The sequence below is a fragment of the Salvelinus sp. IW2-2015 genome, linkage group LG1, assembly GCF_002910315.2.
Source record: "Salvelinus sp. IW2-2015 linkage group LG1, ASM291031v2, whole genome shotgun sequence".
In the NCBI taxonomy this organism is placed as follows: domain Eukaryota; kingdom Metazoa; phylum Chordata; class Actinopteri; order Salmoniformes; family Salmonidae; genus Salvelinus; species Salvelinus sp. IW2-2015.
Genome location: NC_036838.1, coordinates 9,622,715 through 9,648,778, shown reverse-complemented (window position 1 = coordinate 9,648,778; position 26,064 = coordinate 9,622,715). Strand labels below are relative to the sequence as shown.

The 26,064-nt window shown below is 42.2% G+C and overlaps 2 protein-coding genes across 7 annotated transcripts in view; both read left to right on the top strand.

The window, feature by feature from the left end:
• Positions 1–1,604, top strand: part of ttbk1a (tau tubulin kinase 1a) — a 53,939-nt gene extending 52,335 nt beyond the window's left edge. For all 6 annotated transcript variants that reach the window (XM_023982902.3, XM_070437313.1, XM_070437243.1 and 3 more), the window contains one exon: positions 74–1,604. In XM_023982902.3, the coding sequence (XP_023838670.1) occupies positions 74–506 (433 nt within the window). In that variant the 3' untranslated portion in view covers positions 507–1,604. The remainder of the gene's footprint in view (positions 1–73) is intronic.
• Positions 1,605–5,526: 3,922 nt separating this feature from the next.
• slc22a7a (solute carrier family 22 member 7a) lies at positions 5,527–25,342 on the top strand. The gene is made up of 10 exons (XM_023989842.3): positions 5,527–5,982; positions 9,885–9,988; positions 10,508–10,662; positions 11,232–11,400; positions 13,404–13,527; positions 17,808–17,917; positions 18,423–18,637; positions 20,456–20,564; positions 20,856–21,059; positions 21,272–25,342. The coding sequence occupies exons 1-10, from the start codon at positions 5,608–5,610 to the stop codon at positions 21,345–21,347; spliced, it is 1,641 nt and encodes a 546-aa protein (XP_023845610.1). The 5' UTR covers positions 5,527–5,607; the 3' UTR covers positions 21,348–25,342.
• The last annotated feature ends 722 nt before the right edge of the window (positions 25,343–26,064 follow it).

The following is a 26,064-nucleotide window of genomic DNA, read 5'->3' as shown; positions in this document are numbered from 1 at the left end:
ACACTTAAATGATGACTCATCAAAGGTTTCTGGGGGGAAGAATTAACTCTTATTCCACTTATTCTCATTTCAGGCTCCAAGTTCAGAAAATAGGACTGAGCACTCTCCCGACCCAGAGGCGGTCTAAACCTCTGCAGACTGGCTCCTCCTCTTCCTCCTCCTGTCCAAGGCCATGTCCTGTCCCCGCCCAGCCCTGCGGCAGCCCCCGCATGCCCCTGCGCTGCGTTTTCATGACCCCACGCAGCCTAAGCACCTCCCACTGCAGGACAGACAGCCCCTCCCCACAACGTGTCCGTCCAACTAGACAGCCCCTCTCTGTCCGGCCCACAACTGCTCCTCCGCTCCGGCCCAGGGCTAATACTACTACCACCACCATGAAACAGGCCAACTCACAGGGCCGCTTTACCCAGGCGTTCACCGCTATGCCTGCCAGAATCCGAGCCAAATCCACAGGCCCTGCCAAAGCGAAACAAAGCAGAGAGGACAAGATGGCTACCTCGAGATAGTAAACAGATTCACTGGGATGAAACGCATACGCTTCTCTGTTGTCCTCAGAGAGACTCAATGCCTCAAAAAGCTCCAGGCCGACCCCAAATTAAGACTGACGCGGTTTCCCATCTTTTTTAATCTTTCAATTACCTTCTTTGATCCAAATCATGTACCTCTACTAACTAGACCATGACAACAACATTTACAAGAGGAACCATACGGAACGATCTTCATGAGCTTCCAGTCAAATAACTTTTAGTCAATGTCACCGAGGAGCGATGCTACCATGGTGCTATGTGTACGCTGTTCACTGGTGCATTGTATAAATGTTCCTTTTGTTTCTGAGGTTGAACATTTCTTTAGGTTTGTGAATTTTGCATCCTACATGCAAGAAATGTATTTGAACAAAGTCGGTCGTCATGACCCCTTTGCAAGCCAAGTTGCAATCTTTCTCAACACACAAACGTCTCACACCGATATACTAAGTTATCATCGACAATATCCTGCTCACTTTACATTGCATGGTATAGATATCACAAACACTTTTGATAATTTGAATAATGTTAAGGAAATTTACGAAAGTCTCAATCTTCCAATGGTCTGACGCGATAACCAAATCTGATAGAATGCAAAGGCCAAAATCATTCCCAACTCTGGTCAGATGTGTTAAAAGAGGAAGGTTGGATTATGGGGTAAATTACTGCCGATATTAAGCGAATGCAGAAGTAATATTGCTGGTCTCCTTGTTAGCGTGTGACAATGGGCATGCATTATATCATTCTATTTTTGGGGTGTTTGATTATATTTACATTCCGAAGACGTGTATATAATATGATCATTTCTTGAAAAAAGACATCTTTATTTTTTATCTTGTGAAAACAACCTGTATATTTTGCCTTTCCTCTGCTGTTGAACAATGTTGGCAAATATGCCTGTTTTTTTACGCATGAGAAAAATAAGGTTAACTTTGAGCGATAGATACCTGCCTTTTAATGTTCTGACAATGAAATGAATGGTGCATCATTGGAACCCATGTTTTGTGTTTGTATTGGGTAAATGAAACCTACAATTGCAGGGCACTGAGCTAAAGTAAAATCATGGTCGTGTGGATTGACTATCTCCTGTTTCCTTTCTACACTGTTTGTCAGATATAACCATCGCCTCTAGAAAGGACTGCTTCTTGTTTTCATCCTCTTCTAATCAGAGACTGATTCACCAGGTGAACACCAGGTGACACCAGGTGAGGGCAATAAAAGTACCAGGTTGAAACAAAAAGCAGAAGTGTTTCGGCCCTCCAGGACTGGAACTGAAGCGTCCTGGGTAACTGAATAGGTCTGAAAGGTTCCTTATCAGGGTGAATTGACTCCGACACATTTTTGAAGTGTTTTCACATATTTAGGTCATTTTATTTTCAAGAGGTAAAGTTACAGTACAGACGTGTACAAAAACGACATACTGTTAAATATTTCACACAGACACACACACATTTCTCCTCACAGTGGTAAGTCCAGTCTCTCCCTAGTTTAGGCTCAGGCAGCTTCTCTAATTGTCTGTCTACATTCGTTAAGGCCAGGGGTGAAAATGTTTATTTTTTTCCATATCAGAATATTCCTGAGCAAGTACATAACCCACATTTGAATACTATTAATGCTATTAAATTCATCTTTGATCCATCCCAACGGGAAGCAATTGATTACATAAATAATGCAATTTATGCGCATAGGAGTATGTTTCATTGCAGTGTAGTACTGTGCTGAGACTAATGGTCTCTTGGAGTTGCCCTTTAAATTCTGTTATATATGCACTGAAAGCTGAGCCTATGAGTCCTGAGAGATATCCAGTAGAAGGGAGGCCTCCCTTTCCCTTTCTCCCCGCCCCCACTTGTTCAATGCAAGCATGTGAGATGGTCTCTCCCTCCCTACCACGAGGCTGTGAGATGTCTCCCTGAGGTTACGTTGACGTATTGTAAAAAGTTCAATAAAAAATGATTAAATCCCAAATGAGTATGAGGTAAGGCGTGGTAGAATAGTGAGTATGTTTACATCCACAGTATGACATTAGGCCGAGTAAGATATTTACATGTCTATCTTCACCAGCGTAAGGTCACAATCGAATTAAGCATACGCCTATTAAAACACCTGGATTTATTTTGCAATCTTTCAAATTATTAGGACATGTAAACACCTTAATCTGCGTTCCAGGGGTATATTTTATCTGCACATGTGCTAGCACCAGCAGTGCGAGCCTCCCTCTTTAGCGTGAGTGAAGTGAGTTCGGAAAAACTGAAAGTATGCATCTTAGAAATCGTTTTCACATATAAAAGGTATATGTCTGAACTCGGAATCAAACGGGTTTCCCAGAAATAACATGGGTCACTGTGGTTATTTTGATTGGCGATTTTTCGGCAGTCATCAGTTATTAGGGAATCAAAGTTATTAGGGAAATCCTTGATCTTGCAAAGCATGTACATCTATTAATCAAACTAGTATATTAATCTGAGTGTATGTAAACGTACCAAGTGAGAGCAGAGAGAGGTCATGTGATGATTTACGGCAATGAAAATCTAAATACCGGAATACAGGACTTGAATGAACTAGGGAAATATTGTTGGGTTAGCTAATAAACCAAAGATACTGGAGAGTTGGCATTGTTGTATCATGTTGACCAGAGGGTATCCTACAAAGCAAGGTAGATCTACTCAGGGTTTTCTAAAGCTTCACATTCAGTTAGCGTCACATTCCAACCCAAGCTTCATCCATACTACAACTGTAGATATTGCTCGTCTGCCTGCCGCTATTTCTAGCAGACAATGTAACTGCGCGTGCATGTAGCACATGGCTAGTCGAGCGCCGAACTCTAAACTGAGACAATGCTGAAACATCAATCCATCAGCGAGTCAGTGCCACATTTTCATTTGTGCCGAAATCAAAATGAAAGAAAAGTTATTTGTCAAGCAAATAATGCGTTGACCAGTTATCCCGAGATGAACTCAGCGTTGACCAAAGTTACTTTGCTAACTCCTCAAATCACCTACGCTTGCTAAATGAATACTGTAGGAAAGTATCTGATTGGTCAAGACACGCAAAGACCCTGCAGCAGCATTCCCCATGTGAAGGACAGATCATTTTTGCCTGAGTTGGCAAATCGGTTAAAAAACAGCAATTTGCCCCTCTTTTTAATGCTTTGCGTCAATATATTTTCTTAAACTAAATCAAAAGTGGTGTGGCAAATGTCGCCTCGCACATTTTCCGGCAATTTGACTGAGCTTGGAGACAGAATGATAAAGATCAAGGAGAGTGAAGAGTGAGATCGTAACAAGATTTTACGTTAAAGTTCAAGTAAAAAAATAACAGCAGTCTAGATGAGTTTCAGTCTTAGTGTGAGTAATGGCGGAAGCCATCGTACAGTATCTAGAAATGCTTGTGGTTATAGGCAAATCTGAAAAAACATAGTTGCTGGTCTAATAAAGTACATGAAAAGAAAGGTCTGCACACTGAATATGCACCTAAATAACACCTTAAAAGACAATGTTTTGATCCAGATAATCGTTTATCAGGTCAAACAAAATACAAGTGCACATATACATTATCATATATTATAAACTGGTTGGTTTGAGCCCTGAATGCTGGTTGGCTGGTAGCCATGGTATATCAGACTGTACCTCGTGGGTATGACAAAACATTTATTTTTACTGCCCTAATCATGTTGGTAATCAGTTTATAATAGCAATAAGGCACTTCAGCGGTTTGTGGTATATGGCCAATATGCCACAGCTAAAGGCTGTATCCAGGCACTCCACGTTGCGTCTTGCTTAAGAACCGCCCTTAGCCACGGTATGTTTGCCATGTACCACCCCCCCGTGCCTTATATGTTAAATAAACAATATATTCACAATCCACATGACCATTACACCCATCTCAAATTTTGTGCACATATTTGCTTACAACCCTGCTAGTGATCATTTCTCCTTTGCCAAGATAATCAATCCACCTGACAGGTGTGGCATATCAAGAAGCTGATTAAACAGCAAAATCATTACACAGGTGCACCTTATGCTGGGGACAATTAAAGGCCACTCTGAAATGTTAAGTTGTGTTACAATGCCACAGATGTCTCAAGTTTTGAAGGAGCGTGCAATTGATATATTGACTGCAGGATTGTCCACCAGAACTGTTGCCAGAGAATTGAATGTACATTTCTCTACCATAAGCTGCTTCCAAAGTCATTTTAGAGAATTTGGCAGTACATCCAACTGGCCTCACAACCGCAGACCATGTGTAACCATGCAAGCGTAGGACCTCCACATCCGGCTTCTTCACCTGCGGGATCGTCTGAGACCAGCCACCCAGACAGCTGATGAAGCTGAGGAGTATTTTTGTCTGTAATAAAACTCATTCTGATTGGCTGGACCTGGCTCCCGTGGATGGGCGTCCCTGCCCAGTCATGTGAAAACCATAGATTAGGGCCTAATGAATTTATTTCAATTGACTGATTTCCTTATATGAACCGTAACTCAGTAAAATCGTTGACATTGTTGCCTGTTGCAATTATGTTGCATTTGTTCAGTATAAAATCACATTTTCTAAATCATAGATGGAAGCCAACATATGCTCAAGAGTTAGACAGGGATCATCTTCATTATTAGTTCTATCTGGTCATTAGTTTACATCTTACACAACCAGCACTATTACGATGGATTTCAGGAAGGAGCTCTTGCCAGAGCTAATGTATTAGATCTGCTTTTTCGCTGTTGGTCAGGTGAGAAGTTCTGGTGAAGAGGATCCCTGTGAGTACTATTTCACGCATACCATTTTACACAAAGGAGTGTTTGTGTGTCTCACAGTTCAACAGGCGTACGACAGAAGCTAGCGCTATGAAATACTACAATGAGTAGTGTACTATATTGGGATTATCCACAGACAGTGTGGGAATCAGAAGCAAGGCCTATGGTGTGCCTCAATTTGCACACTTACACTGAATAAGACCCTCCCTCCCTCTGTTGGGTACTCCACATTGAGAGACTCCTATTCCTGGGGGAGAGAAGACAGAGAGGGAAGAAGGAAAAAGGAGGCCTGTGTTGCCTGACTTTACACACACGCACACTCATACACTCTCGTGATGAGGTTCGAGGAGGTGTTGGACGAGGTGGGTGGCTTCTCCAAGTTTCAGTTCCTCATGCTCCACTTGCTCTGCTTGCCCAGGGTCATTCTCCCCCTCCACTTTCTCCTGCACAACTTCATCTCGGGTGTGCCTCCGCACCACTGCGCCCTCGGGATCCATGGAGATGGACCCCAAACCCTGGCCGACCCCATGACGTTGGCCCTCAGGGTCCCTCGTGAAGCCGACGGCTCCTTCAGCTCCTGCAGGGCCTTTGCCACTCTGGTGACCCTTGACCTTGGCCACTCCAACTACACCAATGTGTCCATGTCGGTGCCGTGCCAGGACGGCTGGGTGTACGACCGTTCCCAGTTCACATCCACCACTGCCACCCAGGTAATGTCATTATTAACGGGGCGGCAGGGTAGCCTAGTGGTTAGTGTTGGACTAGTAACCGAAAGGTTGCAAGATCGAATCCCCGAGCTGACAAGGTAAAAATCTATCGTTCCTCCCCTTGTTCTACATAGTTAAAAAAAAAGAAGGTAAAATTAAAAAAATTAACACTGTTGCCCACAATGGTGGTCTAGCAGTCTAAGCTCCTACCTCCAGAACACTTGTACCGATGGGTTTGATGCCTTATGTAGATGTAATGTCATGTTAATGTGCTTATAGATGTCTAATGTATGCTTCGTGAACATGCAGTTCATGTTAATTGTTACCCTGTTTGTAGTTTCTGTCAATCAGAAGAAAAAAATGATCAAACTGTAAAACTTCCCCAATATCATTTGTTTCCATGACTACAGTAACTCCAACTGAATATTTGATAGAATGGTGGTTAGCTTGTGTAGCTATAAATAGCACTGCCATTGTAATTTTTTATACATGCATATTTTACCAAGAGATGGCCAATCAGATTCATAACCACAGCATATGTAACACAGTGTACAGTAGGCCAGCAGCATACCATCCTGCATCTCACTGCTGGCTTGTTTCTGAAGCTACACAGGGTTGGTCCTGGTCAGTCCCTGGATGGGAGACCAGATGCTGCTGGAAGTTGTGTTGGAGGCCCCGTAGGAGGCACTCTTTCCTCTGCTATAAAAAAAATATCCCAATTCCCCAGGGCAATGTTGGGGTGCTGTCTTTTGGCTGGGATGTTAAACAGGTCTCCTGACTCTCTGTGGTCACTAAAAGAGTCCATGGCACTTATTGTAAGATTAGGGATGTTAACCCTGGTGTCCTGGCTAAATTCCCAATCTGGCTCTCATACCATCATGGTCACCTAATCATCCCCAGTTTACAATTGTCTCATTCATCCCCTGTAACTATTCCCCAGCTCGTTGCTGTAAATGAGAATGTGTTCACAGTCAATTTACCTGGTAAAATATTTTTTTTATCCATTCCATTGGTTTTCATTTGTTATGGCTTTACCCATCTTCGATGAATTGTATGATGATGTGGTGGTTTGTGGTAATGAGGTGTTTGTGATGTTGCAATATATGGTTATATAGGTTATAGGTGTTCCATTAACTCTCAACAATTATTCAACTAACTATCCACTAACCTTCCCCGGGCGCCGATGACGTGGATGTCGATTAAGGCAGCGCCCCACACCTCTCTGATTCAGAGGGGTTGGGTTAAATGCGGAAGACACATTTCAGTTGAACGCATTCAGTTGTACAACTAACTAAGTATCCCCCTTTACCCTAATCCTAAATTGTAGCCCCAACCAAAGCCTTCACGTGAGCAAGCTGTTGCATATCAACAGAGATGCAGTTGATGAGTTGATAGGGTGATAGATTGAGCATCAACAGATCTGTTGTTGTCTATCCAAATAACATGTGACCTATGACTTTGTCACACTCCCAGTCATCATGTGCTCCATCATCATGTGCAGCTGGGAATTACCAAAAATACGTCTTTAGAAAATCTGTTCTTCTGCCATCCGTAATATGCGGAAGTCGGAAGTTTACACTCAGGTTGGAGTCATTAAAACTCGTTTTTCAACCACTCCACAAATTTCTTGTTAACAAACTATAGTTTTGACAAGTCGGTTAGGACATTTACTTTGTGCACGACATAAGTAATTTTTCCAACAATTGTTTACAGACGGATTATTTCAATTATAATTCACTGTATCACAATTCCAGTGGGTCAGAAGTTTACATACACTAAGTTGACTGTGCCTTTAAACAGCTTGGAAAATTCCAGAAAATGATGTCATGGCCTTAGAAGCTTCTGATAGACTAATTGACATCATTTGAGTCAATTGGAGGTGTACCTGTGGATATATTTCAAGGCCTACCTTCAAACTCAGTACCTCTTTGCTTGAGATCATGGGAAAATCGAAATAAATCAGCCAAGACCTCAGAAAAAAATTGTAGACCTGGTTGTCTGGTTCAGCCTTGGGAGCAATTTCCAAACGCCTGAAGGTACCACGCTCTCTGTACAAACAACAGTACGCAAGTATAAACATTATGGGACCACACAGCCGTCATACCGCTAAGGAAGGAGACGCGTTCTGTCTCCTAGAGAAGAACGTGCTGGGGTGCAAAAAGTGCAAATCAATCCCAGAACAACAGCAAAGGACCTTGTGAAGATGCAGGAGGAAACAGGTACAAAAGTATCTATATCCACAGTAAAACAAGTCCTATATCGACATAACCTGAAAGGCCGCTCAGCAAGGAAGAAGCCACTGCTCCAAAACCGCCATAAAAAAGCCAGACTACGATTTGCAACTGCACATGGGGGCAAAGATCGAACTTTTTGGAGAAATCGAACTTTTTGGAGAAATGTCCTCTGGTCTGATGAAACAAAAATAGAACTGTTTGGCCATAATGACCATCGTTATGTTTGGAGGAAAAAGGGAGAGGCTTACAAGCTGAAGAACACCATCCCAAACGTGAAGCAAGGGGGTGACAGCATCATGTTGTTAACATCTGCTAACCATGTGTATGTGACAAATAAAATTTGATTTGATTTGATTTGGTGCTTTGCTGTAGGAGGGACTGGTGCATTTCACAAAATAGATGGCATCACGAGGAAAGAAAATTAGGTGGATATATTGAAGCAACAGCTCAAGACATCAGTCAGGAAGTTAAAGCTTGATCGCAAATGGGTCTTCCAAATGGACAATGACCCCAAGCATACTTCCAAAGTTGTGGCAAAGTCAAGATATTGGAGTGGCCATTACAAAGCCCTGACCTCAATCCCATAGAAAATTTGTGGGCAGAACTAAAAAAGCGTGTGCGAGCAAGGAGGCCTACAAACCTGACTCAGTTACACCAGCTCTGTCAGGAGGAATGGGCCAAAATTCACCCAACTTATTGTGGGAAGCTTGTGAAAGGCTACCTGAAACGTTTGACCCAAGTTAAACAATTTAAAGGCACTGCTACCAAATACTAATTGAGTGTATGTAAACTTCTGACCCACTGGGAATATGATGAAAGAAATACAAGCTGAAATAAATAATTCTCTCTACTATTATTCTGACATTTCACATTCTTAAAATAGTGGTGATCCTAGCTAACCTAAAACAGGGAATTTTTACTAGGATTAAATGTCAGGAATTGTGAAAAACTGAGTTTAAATGTATTTGGCTAAGGTGTATGTAAACTTCCTACTTCAACTGTATGTATTCAGGGGTTTTTCTTCGGGATTGAGCTCATAAGCCTATGCGATTGCTTAAGCTCCAATATTCGTATAGGTGTTTTGAATGAATAATCATCTTAGAAAAAGCTGTCCATTTTGTTGTGTTAGGCTTTGAAACAACATCCACAACGACCATGTTTTACACTCAGTTTCAACCTGCTGTTGAACATCTTTCTTTAAATTGATCATCACAGTGAGGTGAGTTTTAAAAGCATGATACTGTTTTTCTGATAAGTGTTTGATGTGATTTTCTATTCCATTTGCGTTGATGTCAGAGTGGTTAGAGGGACAATGGAACCCTGAGTACCAGGCCATTAGGACTTCATGGTCATTAGTGAGTTGGGTACTATCAAAGCCTGTCCAGAGTGCATAAGAGGAGATTACCGTGACTCAACTGCCACATGGAATTTTATGCGGTCTTGACTCATGACTGCCAGTGTGGCGGTAATACGGTCACACTGCAGCCCAAGTCTTTACCCTACATGGCTGACCCAAACCGAACTGTGCTGGCTTGGATCATTTCTTTTCACATTGTGGTGTGAAAGGCCTTGTTTGCTGTTTTATGACACCTTGGGGTGCTTGTGGGAAAACTGGTGGAACTGGGGGTTAATTCTGATTTATGAACCTGTTTATTTTTTATTTTTTCACAGTGGGATTTGGTGTGTGACCGTAAGAAATTAAACCAGGCCGTTGCTACTTTCTTTTTCGTTGGAGTCACAATCGGTGCAGTTATATTTGGATACCTCTCAGATAAGTATGTTATTTATCCTATTAGAATCAAATTATTCTATGGTAATAACTGTGACAAATATTTGACAATATTAATGTTCCCAAATTCAACATTTACAGGACATGCATGTTACCACTTGACCACAGCATCTTGCATACAAACATAATTTACAAAACATAGGCTTGGCCATGTTTCAAAACTGTGTTGTCTTTTCTCAACATGAAACAAGAAAATTGGCATTGCTTTCTTAACACGGTCTCGATAGAAGTAGACAGTCATACATTAGCTGCAGACTGATGGTCACAATAAAAGAGAATGTCCTTACTTACTAGATGCTACAAATGACTCAATTTGCTATATCATCAGAATTCGATGACCAAGTTAGTCAGGTTAACGTTTGGATTAAGGTCAGGGTTAGGGCTAGTGGTTAAAATAATTTTTGGGAGAGAGAAATCGCTGTACTTCTGTATTTTGTGGCAGACATTCAGACAGTGAAGACCGCTGAAGGAACTCTGAATCTTTCCCCTTTCTCTCCTGCTGCAGATTTGGTCGGAAGCCCATGATCCTAGTGTCCTTCGTGGCCAGTGCCGTGTTTGGAACCATGTCCGCCTTCTCTGTCTCTTACGTCATGTTTGCCGTGACCAGGACCCTCTGTGGAGTCGCACTGACGGGAATGACCATTACCACTCTTGCCCTGAGTACTATTATGATCTTTAACCCCCACTGGGTTTCCTATAACATGATATGTGTTGATTAAAGGGGCAATTTGTAGTTCAAACAACAACAATGCAGCCACACTCAAATTAATAGACAGAGCTATGGATACAAGGACTGAACATCCACTGGGAAATTTAACCCCTCTCAAATTTATAGACAGAGCTATGGATGCAAGGACTGAACATCCAATGGAAAAATGTAACCCCTCTCAAATTTATAGACAGCACTCCAGATGCAAGGACTTACAGTCCATGACATCCACATGATAGTTTTAAACAAAGCTATACATGGTTTGTTTACATTCTTGTTTGAGAACAATAAAGGTATAAGACGTTATATTTTGGGTTATGATAGTGAAAGACCGTTTGAGGCTTCATCAAGAATTGAAATGTCCATTGAACAGACTTCCAGATCCCAGACAGTCATTTTAAAGCAATGGGCCCAAAATCAGTCCTAAAGGACTACCCTGACAATATATATTTTTTAACCTATCCCATAAATGCTATTTACTGTACACAGAGGTAAGTTGCAGTTGTGTTTTTCCCTCCAGGTATAGAGTGGACGGACATTAAGCATCGCACCTTCACAGGGACCATTATCAGTCTGGGCTGGAGTGTGGGCAACATGCTCCTGGCCCTCCTGGCATACTTCATACGAGACTGGAGATATCTCATGCTGGTGGTGACGTCCCCCTGCATCGCTGCAATCATTTCCTGGTGGTAAGATGGGGCTAGAAAAACTCCAGGTTGGGGGCAATGCCATTTCAATTCAGTCAATTCAGGAAGTAAACTTGAATTTCAGTGTACTTCCTGAATTGAAATGGAATGAAGTCCAACCCTGTAAAAGACAGTATATTTCTGACAAATGTGGGAAGGAAATTAATTGAGTAATCTGTTCATCTTTACACTTGAAATGTCACAAAAATCTCATTAAACAGACTATTTAAAAAAAGAAAGGACAGTATCTTACAGATTTTTGCTGTGATACTATAGAAGTGGTTTTGGAGCAAGACCTTAATAGCCCATAGTCAATAACATCATAGCCATGACATACAGTGCATTCGGAAAGTATTCTTCCCCCTTTCCCTGTTCCACACTTTGTTACATTACAGCCTTATTCTAAAATGTATTATTTTTTCCCATCAATCTACACACAATACCCCATAATGACAAAGTGAACACAGATTTGTAGACATTTTTGCAAATGTATTACAAACAAGAAACTGAAATATGTTTATACAATTTGGGAGTCCACCTGTGGTAAATTGAATTGATTGGACATTATTTGGAAAGGCACACACCTGTCTATATAAGATCCCACAGTTGACAGTGCATGTCAGAGCAAAAACCAAGCCATGAGGTCGAAGGAATTGTTCGTAGAGCTCTGAGACAGGATTGTGTTGAGGCACAGATCTGGGGAAGGTTACAAAAAATGTCTGCAGGGTTGAAGGTCCCCAAGAACACAGTGGCCTCCATCATTCTTAAATGGAAGACGTTTGGAACCACCAAGACTCTTCCTAGAGCTGGCTGCCCGGCCAAACAGAGCAATCGGGGGAGAAGGGCCTTGGTCAGGGAGGTGACCAAGAACCCGATGGTCACTCTGACAGAGCTCCAGAGTTCCTCTGTGGAGATGAGAGAACTTTCCAGAAGGACAACCATCTCTGCAACACTCCACTAATCAGGCCTTAAATGTAGAGTGGCCAGACGTAAAAGGCACATGACAGCCAGCTTGGAATTTGCAAAAAGGCACCTAAAGGACTCTCAGACCATCATAAACAAAATTCTCTGGTCTGATGAAACCAAGATTGAACTATTTGTCACGTCTGGAGGAAACCTGGCACCATCCCTATGGTGAAGCATGGTGGTGACAGCATCATGCTGTGGGGATATTTTTCTGCGGCAGGGACTAGGAGACCAGTCAGGTTGAGGGAAAGATGAATGGCGCAAAGTACAGAGAGATCCTTGACGAAAACCTGCTCCAGAGTGCTCAGGACCTCAGACTGGGGCGAAGGTTCACCTTCCAACAGGACAACGACTCTAAGCACACAGCCAAGACAACGCAGGAGTGGCGTCAGGTCAAGTATCTGAATGTCCTTGAGTGGCCCAGCCAGAACCCGAACCCGATCGAACATCTCTGGAGAGACCTGAAGATAGCTGTGCAGCAACGCTCCCCATCCAACCTGACAGAGCTTGAAAGGATCTGCAGAGAAAATGGGAGAAACTCCCCAAATACAGGTGTGCCAAGCTTGTAGCGTCATACCCAATAAGACTTAAGGCTGTAATCGCTGCCACAGGTGCTTCAACAAAGTACTGAGTAAATGGTCTGAATACTTATGTAAATGTGATATTTCAGTTTTAGTTTTATACATTTGCTCAAATGTAACATAATACAGAATGACATAATACAGAACATCAATAGACAAGAACAGCTCAAGGACAGAACTACATACATTTGAAAGTTGCCAACGGAAAAGAAGACGCACGCATGATGTGTTCCCACCTGTTAGCGTTATGCAGTACATCTAATGTAGAGTTACGAATGAAACAAAACGAATAACAGTACAGTGATTGATGAAGGATTAAAGTGCATTATTATTATTAAAGGTCATTAATGAATCAATGTGCTCATGGTTTGAATCTCAGATTTTGTGTCCAAGATATTATCCTGTTACCACAGTGGATAATGACAAATATAACATCCAGATTTTTTTTTCTTCGTTTAGGTGGATACCAGAGTCTGCCAGATGGCTACTGGCCAAAGGCAAAGTTAAGGAGGCAAAGAAGTATTTGGTGCAGTGTGCCATAATGAATGGGAAGTATGGTTACGCTGCAAAACTAGACACTGAGGTGAGTCAACGAACCCAGGTGTACACTAGGGACTCTTTCTTCTCAGTTTAATAATGTTCTGCTATCAGGGTAGGGGTCCATTTCAATTCCAATCAATTCTGAATTCCAATTCCACATTTTTCGAATTGAAAAGCATTGAAGGGAATTGGATTTGTAATTGTAATTTCAGTACACTTCCTGAATTGCCTGGGATTTAAATTGACCCCAGCCCTGGGTGCTATCAAAAAATACATGTAAATACATTGCCTTCAGAAACTATTCAAACCCCTTGAATTTTTCCCAACATTTTTGTGTTACAGCCTGAATTTAAAAAAGTCTGAATATTAAAATATCATAATTCTTGAGTCAGTAACTAGGATATTCAAGCCTTTTGTTATGGCAAAATTTGCTTAACAAGTCACATAATAAGTTGCATGGACACACTCTGTTTGCAATAAGTGTTTAACATTATTTTTGAATGATTACCTCGTCTCTGTACCCCACACATACAATTATTTGTAAGGTCCCTCAGTCTAGCAGTGAAACACAGATTCAACCACAAAGACCAGGGAGTTTTTCCAATGCATCCCAAACAAGGGCACCTATTGTAGATGTGTAAAAAAAAAAAAAAAATTAAACAGATATTAAATATCCCCTTGAGCATGGTGAAGTTAAAAATTACAATTTGGATGGTGTATCAATACACCCAGTCACTACAAAGATACAGGTGTCCTTCCTCCAGAGAGGAAGGAAACCACTAAGGGATTTCAATATGAGGCCAATGGGGACTTTCAAATCAAATCAAATCAAATCAAATTTGTCACATACACATGGTTAGCAGATGTTAATGCGAGTGTAGCGAAATGCTTGTGCTTCTAGTTCCGACAATGCAGTAATAACCAACAAGTAATCTAACCTAACAATTCCACAACTACTACCTTATACAAACAAGTGTAAAGGGATAAAGAATATGTACATAAAGATATATGAATGAGTGATGGTACAGAACGGCATAGGCAAGATGCAGTAGATGTATAGAGTACAGTATATTACATATGAGATGAGTAATGTAGGGTATGTAAACATAAAGTGGCATAGTTTAAAGTGGCTAGTGATACATGTATTACATAAAGATGGCAAGATGCAGTAGATGATATAGAGTACAGTATATACATATACATATGAGATGAGTAATGTAGGGTATGTAAACATTATATTAAGTGGCATTGTTTAAAGTGGATAGTGGTACATTTTTACATAATTTCCATCAATTCCTTTATTAAAGTGGCTGGAGTTGAGTCAGTATGTTGGCAGCGGCCGCTAAATGTTAGTGGTGGCTGTTTAGTCTGATGGCTTGAGATAGAAGCTGTTTTTCAGTCTCTCGGTCCCTGCTTTGATGCACCTGTACTGACCTCGCCTTCTGGATGATAGCGGGGTGAACAGGCAGTGGCTTGGGTGGTTGCTGTCCTTGATGATCTTTATGGCCTTCCTGTGACATCGGGTGGTGTAGGTGTCCTGGAGGGCAGGTAGTTTGCCCCCGGTGATCGGTTGTGCAGACCTCACTACCCTCTGGAGAGCCTTAACGGTTGTGGCGGAGCAGTTGCCGTACCAGGCGGTGATACAGCCCGACAGGATGCTCTCGATTGTGCATCTGTAGAAGTTTGTGAGTGCTTTTGGTGACAAGCCGAATTTCTTCAGCCTCCTGAGGTTGAGAGGCGCTGCTGCGCCTTTTCACAACGCTGTCTGTGTGGGTGACCAATTCAGTTTGTCCGTGATGTTGTACACGAGGAACTTAAAACTTCCACCTTCTCCACTACTGCCGTCGATGTGGATAGGGGGTGCTCCCTCTGCTGTTTCCTGAAGTCCACAATCATCTCCTTTGTTTTGTTGACGTTGAGTGTGAGGTTATTTTCCTGACACCACACTCCGAGGCCTCACTCCTCCCTGTAGGCCGTCTCGTCGTTGTTGGTAATCAAGCCTACCACTGTAGTTGTCATCCGCAAACTTGATGATGAGTTGGAGCGTGCATGGCCACGCAGTCGTGGGTGAACAGGGAGTACAGGAGAGGGCTCAGAACGCACCCTTGTGGGGCCCCAGTGGTTGAGGATCAGCGGGGTGGAGATGTTGTTACCTTCCCTCACCACCTGGGGGCGGCCCGTCAGGAAGTCCAGGACCCAGTTGCACAGGGCGGGTCGAGACCCAGGTCTCGAGCTTGATGACGAGTTTGGAGGTACTATGGTGTTAAATGCTGAGCTGTAGTCGATGAACAGCATTCTCACATAGGTATTCCTCTTGTCCAGATGGGTTAGGGCAGTGTGCAGTGTGGTTGCGATTGCGTCGTCTGTGGACCTATTGGTCGGTAAGCAAATTGGAGTGGGTCTAGGGTGTCCGGTAGGGTGGAGGTGATATGGTCCTTGACTAGTCTCTCAAAGCACTTCATGATGACGAAGTGAGTGCTAGGGCGGTAGTCGTTTAGCTCAGTTACCTTAGCTTTCTTGGGAACAGGACAATGGTGGCCCTCTTGAAGCATGTGGGCAGCAGACTGGGATAAGGATTGATTGAATATGTCCGTAAACACACCAGCCAGCTGGTCTGCGCATGCTCTGAGGACGCGGCTGGAATGCCGTCCTGGACCTGCAGCCTTGCGAGGTTTAACACGTTTAAATGTTTTACTCACCTCGGCTGCAGTGAAGGAGAGCCCGCAGGTTTTGGTAGCGGGCCGTGTCAGTGGCACTGTATTGTCCTCAAAGCGTGCAAAAAAGTTATTTAGCCTGTCTGGGAGCAAGACATCCTGGTCCGCGACGGGGCTGGTTTTCTTTTTGTAATCCGTGATTGACTGTAGACCCTGCCACATACCTCTTGTGTCTGAGCTGTTGAATTGCGACTCTATTTTGTCTCTATACTGGGACTTAGCTAGTTTGATTGCCTTGCGGAGAGAATAGCTACACTGTTTGTATTCGGTCATGTTTCCGGTCACCTTGCCCTGGTTAAAAGCAGTGGTTCGCGCTTTCAGTTTCACGCGAATGCTGCCGTCAATCCACGGTTTCTGGTTTGGGAATGTTTTAAAACAGTCACAGAGTTTAATGGCTGTGATAGGAGAAAACTGAGGATGGATCAACAACATTGTAGTGAAAAGAAGGACGCCTGTACAGAATACAAATATTCCAAAACATGCATCTTGTTTGCAACAAGGCACTAAAGTAATGATGGAAAAAATCTGGCAAAGTAATTCACTTTTTGTCCTGAAAGTGTCATGTTTGGGGTAAATCCAATACAACACATTACATACTACCACTCTCCATATGTTTAAGCAAAGTGGTGGCTGCATCATCTTTTTGGTATGCTTGTAATTGTTAAGGACTGGGGAGTTTTTCAGGATAAAAAATAAACGGAATAGAGCTAAGCACAGACACAATCCTAGAGGAAAACCTGGTTCAGTGTGTTTTCCACCAGATATTGGGAGATGAATTCACATTTCAGCTGGATAATAACCGAAAACACAAGGCCAAATATCACTGGAGTTGCTTACCAAGAAGACAGTGAATGTTCCTGAGTGGCCGAGTTAGTTTTTTCTTATATCTACTATAAAATATATGGCAAGATCTGAAAATGGTTATCTAGCAATGATCAGCAACCAACTTGACAGAGCTTGAATAATAAAAAATAAAAAATGTCAATCCACAATCCAGGTGTGGAAAGCTCTTCGAGACTTACCTAGGAAGACTCACAGCTGTAATCACTGCCAAAGGTGCTTCTACAAAGTATTGACTCCGGGGTATGAATACTTATGTAAATTAGATATTTCTGTATTTCGTTTTCAATACATTTTCTAAAATGTATAAAAACATATTTTCACTTTGTCATTATGGAGCATTGTGTGTAGATGGGTGAGAAAACATATCAATTTAATCCATTTTAAAATCATGCTGTTACACAACAAAATGTGGAATAAGTATGAATACTTTCTGAAGACACAGTAAATACATAATTGAATGAAATGTAAACGAAACACCATCATTTTCTCATGTCTTAAAATACATGTGTTTGAGAACAAATGGATAAATCCTGAAATTCATCTGACAGTTGAATGAAAACTTTTGTACGAAATACAATTTATCTTGGAGGTTTTACATTTTGTCCAATTGTTTAAAAAAAAATATATATTTTGCAAAGCTCTGCTTATTACCTATTGAGCATTATAGAATAAATGCAGACCAAAATTATTCTACTGAAACTTGACTAATAAAATATATCTGAACATTACCCTCTGAACTTTATATTCTGATTCGTTCTTATCTTAGACTTTGAGGAAGATAACTGTTTCTGAGGTTGCCAAAAAGAACTATTCCTACTTGGATCTGGTCAAGACACCCAAGCTCAGGAAAATCACTATTTGCTCAGGAATATTCTGGTATGAGGAAAAAATTTTTCACCCTTGACCTTTTTGATGAGACAGACAATTAGCGAAGCTGCCTGTCCCTAAGCTAGGGAGAGTGGAGTATTTGGGAAGAAATGTGTGTGTGTGTGTTTGTGCATGAGTGTGTTTGTCTCCAGTTTAGGCCTGAAAGGTCTATGATTCCACAACTCCACCCATAACTTTGATTGGAGATATAGAGTCTGCCTGCCCCTAAGCTAGGGCGAGAGTGGACTTACTGCTGTGAAGAGAAATAGGTGTGTGTGTGTGTGTGTATAGTTTGTGGCATGCATGTACATTTGTGTCCAGTTTAGACCTGCAATCTCCATGATTCCACTTTCAACACGTTTTAATTAAAACATTCTGCCCCATAAAATGTTTCCCTTGCATACTTTCTTTCACTTACTCATATTTCAAGTTTCCCCAATTACTGATTATAATATATGTTGAGCCCTCACTGAAACTGCAAGTAATGTTTTTACCTATATTTACCTCCCAAAAGGTTTGCTGTGTCGTTCGCATACTATGGGATCAGCTTTAAGATTACAGGGTTTGGTCTGAACATGTACCTCACTCATTTTGTCTACGGCGCAATTGAAGTCCCAGCCAAAGTGGGGGCCTACTTCGCCTTGGATCGCATTGGCCGAAGAAATGGCCAGGCGTGGTCTCTCATCATCACGGGAGCGCTGATAGCTCTCAATACCGCTATCCCCACAGGTAGGTTATTAAAAACACTCTATGCACACTCATCTTGTGATTCAGGTCCTGTATTGAAGAGTTTCTGACATATTAAAACAACTCACAAAATACTAAACAGTGACATTGAATATCAATGCAATGGTTTAAAACTCAGTTGCTCTTCTACTTGATATATGCATATCACAGTTGCTCTTCTCTTATCCTGGGACTTTTATCCAGAGGCGTCATGCCCATAGGGAGCACTCATGGGCATCCACCGTACTGATTGTTGTGGCATAGTAAGGCCCAATCGTAAGAACTTCCCCAAGGCCATTATGAAGGGAAAGCTCCAGAGAGGTCAGAGTGTAAAATGGTCTGCAGATAATGTAATGGCGTGTTGGTGGAGGGTCAAAAGAGATTGTCTGTCCACAAACAGCTCAGGGAAGGACATCCTAAAACTAGTGTCCAAATTCAGGCAGAATAAACATATCTGTTCCAGAGCTTTAATGGATTACAACAAGAAAATGAGCAGAGTTGACCATCTTGACCAACTGAAGAGCTAATAGAATGTTAGACGCACAGGCAGAAATGGTGGAAGTATGTGTTTTGGGGGATGCTCAACATTGCCATCATAAATGCATACATTGTATGAGGGAACCTGCAAAGGCCCCTTCCCATAAACCGCAGGCGCTGGTCCCTGAAGGCATTTAAAATGCCCCTTGTGCATTCACTTTGTGATGGCTATAGTGGTAGGGAAGGGGGGAGCCAACAGTGTGGCACAGAGGGGTGTGGACAGAGTTGTTACTCATCATTTGAAAGCAGGTCACTCTCTGGTGAAGTTTAAAGGGCACAAGAGAGGGAGTGGTGTGCATCCGGAGTGGACGCAGGGCAAAGAGTGGGAGATGTGTAGAAACCTACTTTGGGTGTCCTACTCGTTCTGTGCTACTTTAAAGGATGGGGTCATGCTTCCAGAAACTCCATGTCATGTTGTAGGCTAAATGCAAACACTAATGTGACAGTGTGAAATATGAATAATTTGTCCTACAAATCTTATTGGGAAATTGTGTACCTTTTAAAATGGTCTGTTTTGTATCTTCTCTAATACTTGTTGCGTTCACTGAATTGTTGTCAAAGTAAGCTACTATTTCTACATTTTGTGTCAGGCCTGCTCTGTATAATTGTTGTTGAGAGAGGTTATCTACATTTTGCAAGTCTCTGAATACTTACTTAATGTACATAAACATTAATATGTAAATAATATTTATACATTTAATAGATTATACTTGGTACATTTTGAGTGAGTGATTTAGTCAAATTTACTAAAATGTAATACTACTAGCCACCTAGCAATTTTGTAAAGTTGGTTTTAGCTAACCCAGATACACTATTTACAAAAGTATGTGGACATCCCTCATAACTAGCTATCAAGAAGTTATTTCAAGCTATCAATCAAGTCAAAGGCAATTTAAGCTTGATCCGTAAATGTGGTCGGAGGCTTCATATGGAGGGTGTGATGCAATTTGCGGAGCCTCCGGAGGTATGCTCAGGCCAAATCAAGCTCCACACCGCATCGCGGTGCGCCTCTCAAATTTTGCAGAGATGCAGAGAAGCATATTTCGTTTCTTTAAAAAAGACGTATGCTTAGATATATAGAAAAAATATATATATTTTTGTACATAGAATTAAGCATAATGATTGCCGCTCTAGATTGCTGGAAAAAGCTGTTTCAGGTGTTTGAAAAATACAAAATTCTCCCAACTTACACCCCTCAGCCGTCCTCACATACTTTGTGGCCCCTCAGATTTGGGGATCACGACGCCCCTGTTCTTATCCTATCCTTCTTGTTTCTTCATCCAGAAAATGCCCTGGTTCGCACTTGCATAGCTGTGGTGGGGAAGGGCTTCTCAGAAGTTGCTTTCACTACAGCTTTTCTCTACACAGCGGAGCTCTATCCCACCGTTCTCAGGTAAGTGCGACTGTGGAACTAGCGCCATAACTTACATGCATATGCACACTACTCCTAAATCACCTTACTTTCTTTGATGATGGTTGAATCGTCTGAACTTTTGTCATTCTTAGTCTTCTGCGTTTCCAAATTCTGCTTCACAGAGTCTACTTTGTCCACTATGGATACATTTGTTTCCTCACATTTTAAGAGTTGACTGTGAAATGTAAGTAAGAAAGTAGGCAACTTTTCTTAATGAGACCCCAGGATAGACTGTGTTAACACGGACTTTGCACTCCCCTCCTCCTTCAGACAGTGTGGTTTAGGTTACACCTCATTCATGGGGCGTATGGGGGGCTCACTGGTCCCCATGGTCATGCTGCTGGAGGACTATTGGGTGTTCACGCCCCCACTTATCTTCGCCGCCACCGCCATTGGCAGCGGCTGTGTGGTCTTCCTGCTGCCCGAGACCCTGAATGTGTGTCTTCCGGAAAACATCCTCGACGTAGAGGGAAGGTACTGTCAAACACACTCTGCACAATAAGCTCTCATTTTCAGTCCGTTAAATACAGGCTGGGTTAAACAATTGAAAAGTGTGACAGATTCTTATCAAACTTGCTAGACGATAGTTGGCAACCATTGCTGCTCAATTTATTAGCTACTGTAACATTTTTTTTATGTTAATATGACGAAGTCAGGTGCCTAATTGTTTTCCCTTTTCTTGGTAGGCATAAGCACACGTCTAGAAATGATGCCATGGTTGAGTTGAATGAAATACACTCACTACCAGTAGCTTCAGCATGAGATGACAACTCCTAAGGCTGCTGCAGTACCAAGTCCTGACCTGAAAGCTCCCCAAACTGCTGAATTGGGGAAATTATTTCCTACAATGGTCATATCCTAAAAACTTTAGTATGATGGACATTTTCCACTATATCATGTATCATGCATGTCACTTTTGTATATGTCACTATTCTATTGTCTATATTAATTAGTTGTGTAACTCATGTACAGTTGAAGTCGGAAGTTTACATACATCTTAACCAAAAAACATTTAAACTCAGTTTTTCACAATTCCTGACATTTAATCCTAGTAAAAAATTCCCTGTCTTAGGTCAGTTAGCATCACCACTTTATTTTAAGAATGTGAAATGTCAGAATAATTGTAGAGAGAATGATTTATTTCAGCTTTTATTTCTTTCAACACATTCCCAGTGGATCAGAAGTTTACATACACTCAATTAGTATTTGGTAACATTGCCTTTAAATTGTTTAACTTGGGTCAAACGTTTCAAGTAGCCTTCCACAAGCTTCCCACAATAAGTTGGGTGAATTTTGGCCGATTCCTCCTGACAGAGCTGGTGTAACTGAGCCAGGTTTGTAGGCCTCCTTGCTCGCACACACTTTTCAAGTTCTGCCCACACATTTTCTATGGGTTTGAGGTCAGGGCTTTGTAATGGCCACTCCAATACCTTGACATTGTTGTCCTTAAACCATTTTGCCACAACTTTGGAAGCATGCTTGGTGTCATTGTCCATTTGGAAGACCCATTTGCGACCAAGCTTTAACTTCCTGGCTGATGTCTTGAGATGTTGCTTCAATATATCCACATAACTTTCTTTCCTCATGATGCCATCTATTTTGTGAAGTGCACCAGTCCCTCCTGCAGCAAAGCACCCCCACAACATGATGCTGCCACCTCCGAGCTTCATGGTTGGGATGGTGTTCTTCAGCTTGCAAGCCTCCCCATTTTTCCTCCAAACATAATGATGGTCATTATGGCCAAACAGTTCTATTTTGTTTCATCTGACCAGAGGACATTTCTCCAAAAAGTACGATCTTTATCCCCATGTGCAGATGCAAACCGTAGTCTGGCTTTTTTATGGCGTTTTTGGAGCAGTGGCTTCTTCCTTGCTGAGCGGCCTTTCAGGTTAGGTCGATATAGGACTCGTTTTACTGTGGATATAGATACTTTTGTACCTGTTTCCTCCAGCATCTTCACAAGGTCCTTTGCTGTTGTTCTGGGATTGATTTATACTTTTTGCACCAAAGTAAACTCAGCAAAAAAAGCAACTTCCTCTCACTGTCAACTGCGTTTATTTTCAGCAAACTTAACATGTGTAAATATTTGTATGAACATAACAAGATTCAACAACTGAGACATAAACGGAACATGTTCCACAGACATGTGACTAACAGAAAGGGAATAATGTGTCCCTGAAAAAAGAGGGGGTTAAAATCAAAAGTAACAGTCAGTATCTGGTGTGGCCACCAGCTGCATTAAGTACTGTAGTGCATCTCCTCCTCATGGACTGCACCAGATTTGCCAGTTCTTGCTGTGAGATGTTACCCCACTCTTCCACCAAGGCACCTGCAAGTTCTCGGACATTTCTGGGAGGAATGGCCCTAGCCCTCACCCTCTGATCCAACAGGTCTCAGATGTGCTCAATGGGATTGAGATCCGGGCTCTTCGCTGTCCATGACAGAACACTGACATTCCTGTCTTGCAGGAAATCACACACAGAACGAGCAGTTTGGCTGGTGGCATTGTCATACTGGAGGGTCATGTCAGGATGAGCCTGCAGGAAGGGTACCACATGAGGGAGGAGGATGTCTTCCCTGTAACGCACAGCGTTGAGATTGCCTGCAATGACAACAAGCTCAATCCAATGATGCTGTGACACACCGTCCCAGACCATGACGGACCCTCATTCCTTTGACGATAAACGCGAATCCGACCATCACCCCTGGTGAGACAAAACCGCGGCTCGTCAGTGAAGAGCACTTTTTGCCAGTCCTGTCTGGTCTAGCAACGGTGGGTTTGTGCCCGTTGTTGCCGGTGATATCTGGTGAGGACCTGCCTTACAACAGACCTACAAGCCCTCAGTCCAACCTCTCTCAGCCTATTGCGAACAGTCTGAGCACTGATGGAGGGATTGTGTGTTCCTGGTGTACCTCGGGCAGTTGTTGTTGCCATGCTGTACCTGTCCCGCAGGTGTGATGTTCGGATGTACCGATCCTGTGGAGGTGTTCTTACACGTGGTCTGCCACTGAGTGGTCTGCCACTGCGAGGATGATCAGCTGTCCGTCCTGTCTCCCTGTAGCGATGTCTTAGGCATCTCACAGTACGGACATTGCAATGTATTGCTCTGGCCACATCTGCAGTCCTCATGCCCCCTTGCAGCATGCCTAACGCACATTCACGCAGATGAGCAGGGACCCTGGGCATCTTTCTTTTGGTGTTTTTCAGAGTCAGTAGAAAGGCCTCTTTAGTGTCCTAAGTTTTCATAACTGTGACCTTAATTGCCTACCGTCTGTAAACTGTTAGTATCTTAACGACCGTTCCACAGGTGCATGTTCATTAATTGTTAATGGTTCATTGAACAAGCATGGGAAACAGTGTTTAACCCTTTACAATGAAGATCTGTGAAGTTATTTGGATTTTTACGAATTATCTTTGAAAGACAGGGTCCTGAAAAGGGGACGTTTCTTTTTTTGCTGAGTTTATGTTCATCTCTAGTAGACAGAACGGGTCTCCTTCCTGAGCGGTATGACGGCTGCGTGGTCCCATGGTGTTTATACTTGTGTACTATTGTTTGTACAGATGAACGTGGTACCTGCAGGCGTTTGGAAATTGCTCCCAAGGATGAACCAGACTTGTGGAGGTCTACAATTTTTTTTTCTGAGGTCTTGGCTGATTTCTTTTGATTTTCCCATTATGTCAAGCAAAGAGGCAATGAGTTTGAAGGTCGGCCTTGAAATACATCCACAGGTACACCTCCAATTGACTCAAATGATGTAAATTAGCCTATCAGAAGCTTCTAAGGCCATGACATTATTTTCTGGAATTTTCCAAGCTGTTTAAAGGCACAGTCAGCTTGTGATACAGTGAATTATAAGTGAAATAATCTGTCTGTAAACAATTGTTGGAAAAATGACTTGTGTCATGCACAATGTAGATCTCCTAACCGACTTGCCAAAACTATAGTTTGTTAACAAGAAATGTTTGGAGTGGTTGAAAAACAAGTTTTAATGACTCCAACCTAAGTGTATGTAAACTTCCGACTTCAGCTGTATATTGATGGTACACACTTTCACACTCGCCACATACGCTGCTGCTACTACTCTTTTTGTGATCTATCTAGTTTGCCTAGTCATTTTTACCCCTACCTACAGTACATGTACATACTGTATTACCTTAACTACCTTAAGTACCCCTGCACATTGACTCGGTATCGGTACTCCTTGCATATAGCCTCATTATTTTTTATTTCATGAAAATGTTCCATTTTGATTTGCAAATGTTCTTACTTTTTAACTCTGCATTGTTGGGAAAGGCCTCGTAAGTAAGCATTTAACAGTAAAGTCTACACCTGTTGTATTCGGCACAGTGATTTGGATTTTATCCAAGCTCCTGAACCACCTCTTCAGAAACCATGGTTACAGATTTCATCGACAGGATGCACCTGGGAATTTCTGAGATAGAGATCATCTCTGCTGGGGATCATAGAATAGATTTGCTATATCTATTGTTGCTCTCAGTTTCTTTTTTAAAATAAATTGCCATTTACACTGAACAAAAATATAAACGCAACATATAAAGTGTTGTTGGTCCCATGTTTCATGAAATAAAACATCCCAGAAATATTCCATACGAACAAAAACACTTATTTCTCTCAAATTTTGTGCTCAAAATTGTTTACATCTCTGATAATGAGTATTTCTCCTTTGCTAAGATAATCTATCCACCTGACAGGTGTGGCATATCAAGAAGTTGATTAAACAGCATGGTCATTACACAGGTGCACCTTCTGCTTGAGACAATAAAAGGCCACTCTAAAATGTGCAGTTTTGTCATACAACACAATGCCACAGAGCCTCCTCCGTCATTTTAGAGAATTTGGCAGTACGTCCAACCGGCCTCACAACCACAGACCACGTGTAAGGTGTTGTGTGGGAGAACGGTTTGTCGATGTCAACGTTGTGAACAGAGTGCCCCGTGGTGGCGGTGGGTTTATGGTATGGGTAGGAATAAGCTACGAACAACAAACACAAATGCTTTTTATTGATGGCAATTTGAATGCACAGAAATACCGTGACAAGATCCTGAGGCCCATTGTCGTACCATTCATCCGCCACCATCACCTCATGTTTCAGCATGGTAATGCACAGCCCAATGTCACAAGGATCTGTGCACAATTCTTGGAAGCTGAAAACGTCCCATTTCTTCCATGGCCTGAATACTTACCAGACATTGTCACCCATTGAGCATGTTTGGGATGATCTGGATTGACGTGTACGACAGCGCGTTCCAGTTCCAACCAATATCCAGCAACTTCGCACAGCCATTGAAGAGGAGTGGGACAACATTCCACAGGCCACAATCAACAGCCTGATCATCTCTATGCGAAGGAGATGTGTCGCATTGCATGAGGCAAATGGTGGTCACACCAGATACAGATCGGTTTTCTGATCCATGCCCCCACTTTTTAAGGCATCCTAGACCAACAGATGCATACAG

Bases quoted from the DNA above. Each gene is read 5' to 3' on its own strand.
- slc22a7a (XM_023989842.3), top strand. From the start codon at position 5,608: ATGAGGTTCGAGGAGGTGTTGGACGAGGTGGGTGGCTTCTCCAAGTTT. The intron at 11,401-13,403 runs GTAAGATGGGGC...TTCTTCGTTTAG, and splicing joins GCTGCAATCATTTCCTGGTG to GTGGATACCAGAGTCTGCCA. The intron at 13,528-17,807 runs GTGAGTCAACGA...TTCTTATCTTAG, and splicing joins CTGCAAAACTAGACACTGAG to ACTTTGAGGAAGATAACTGT.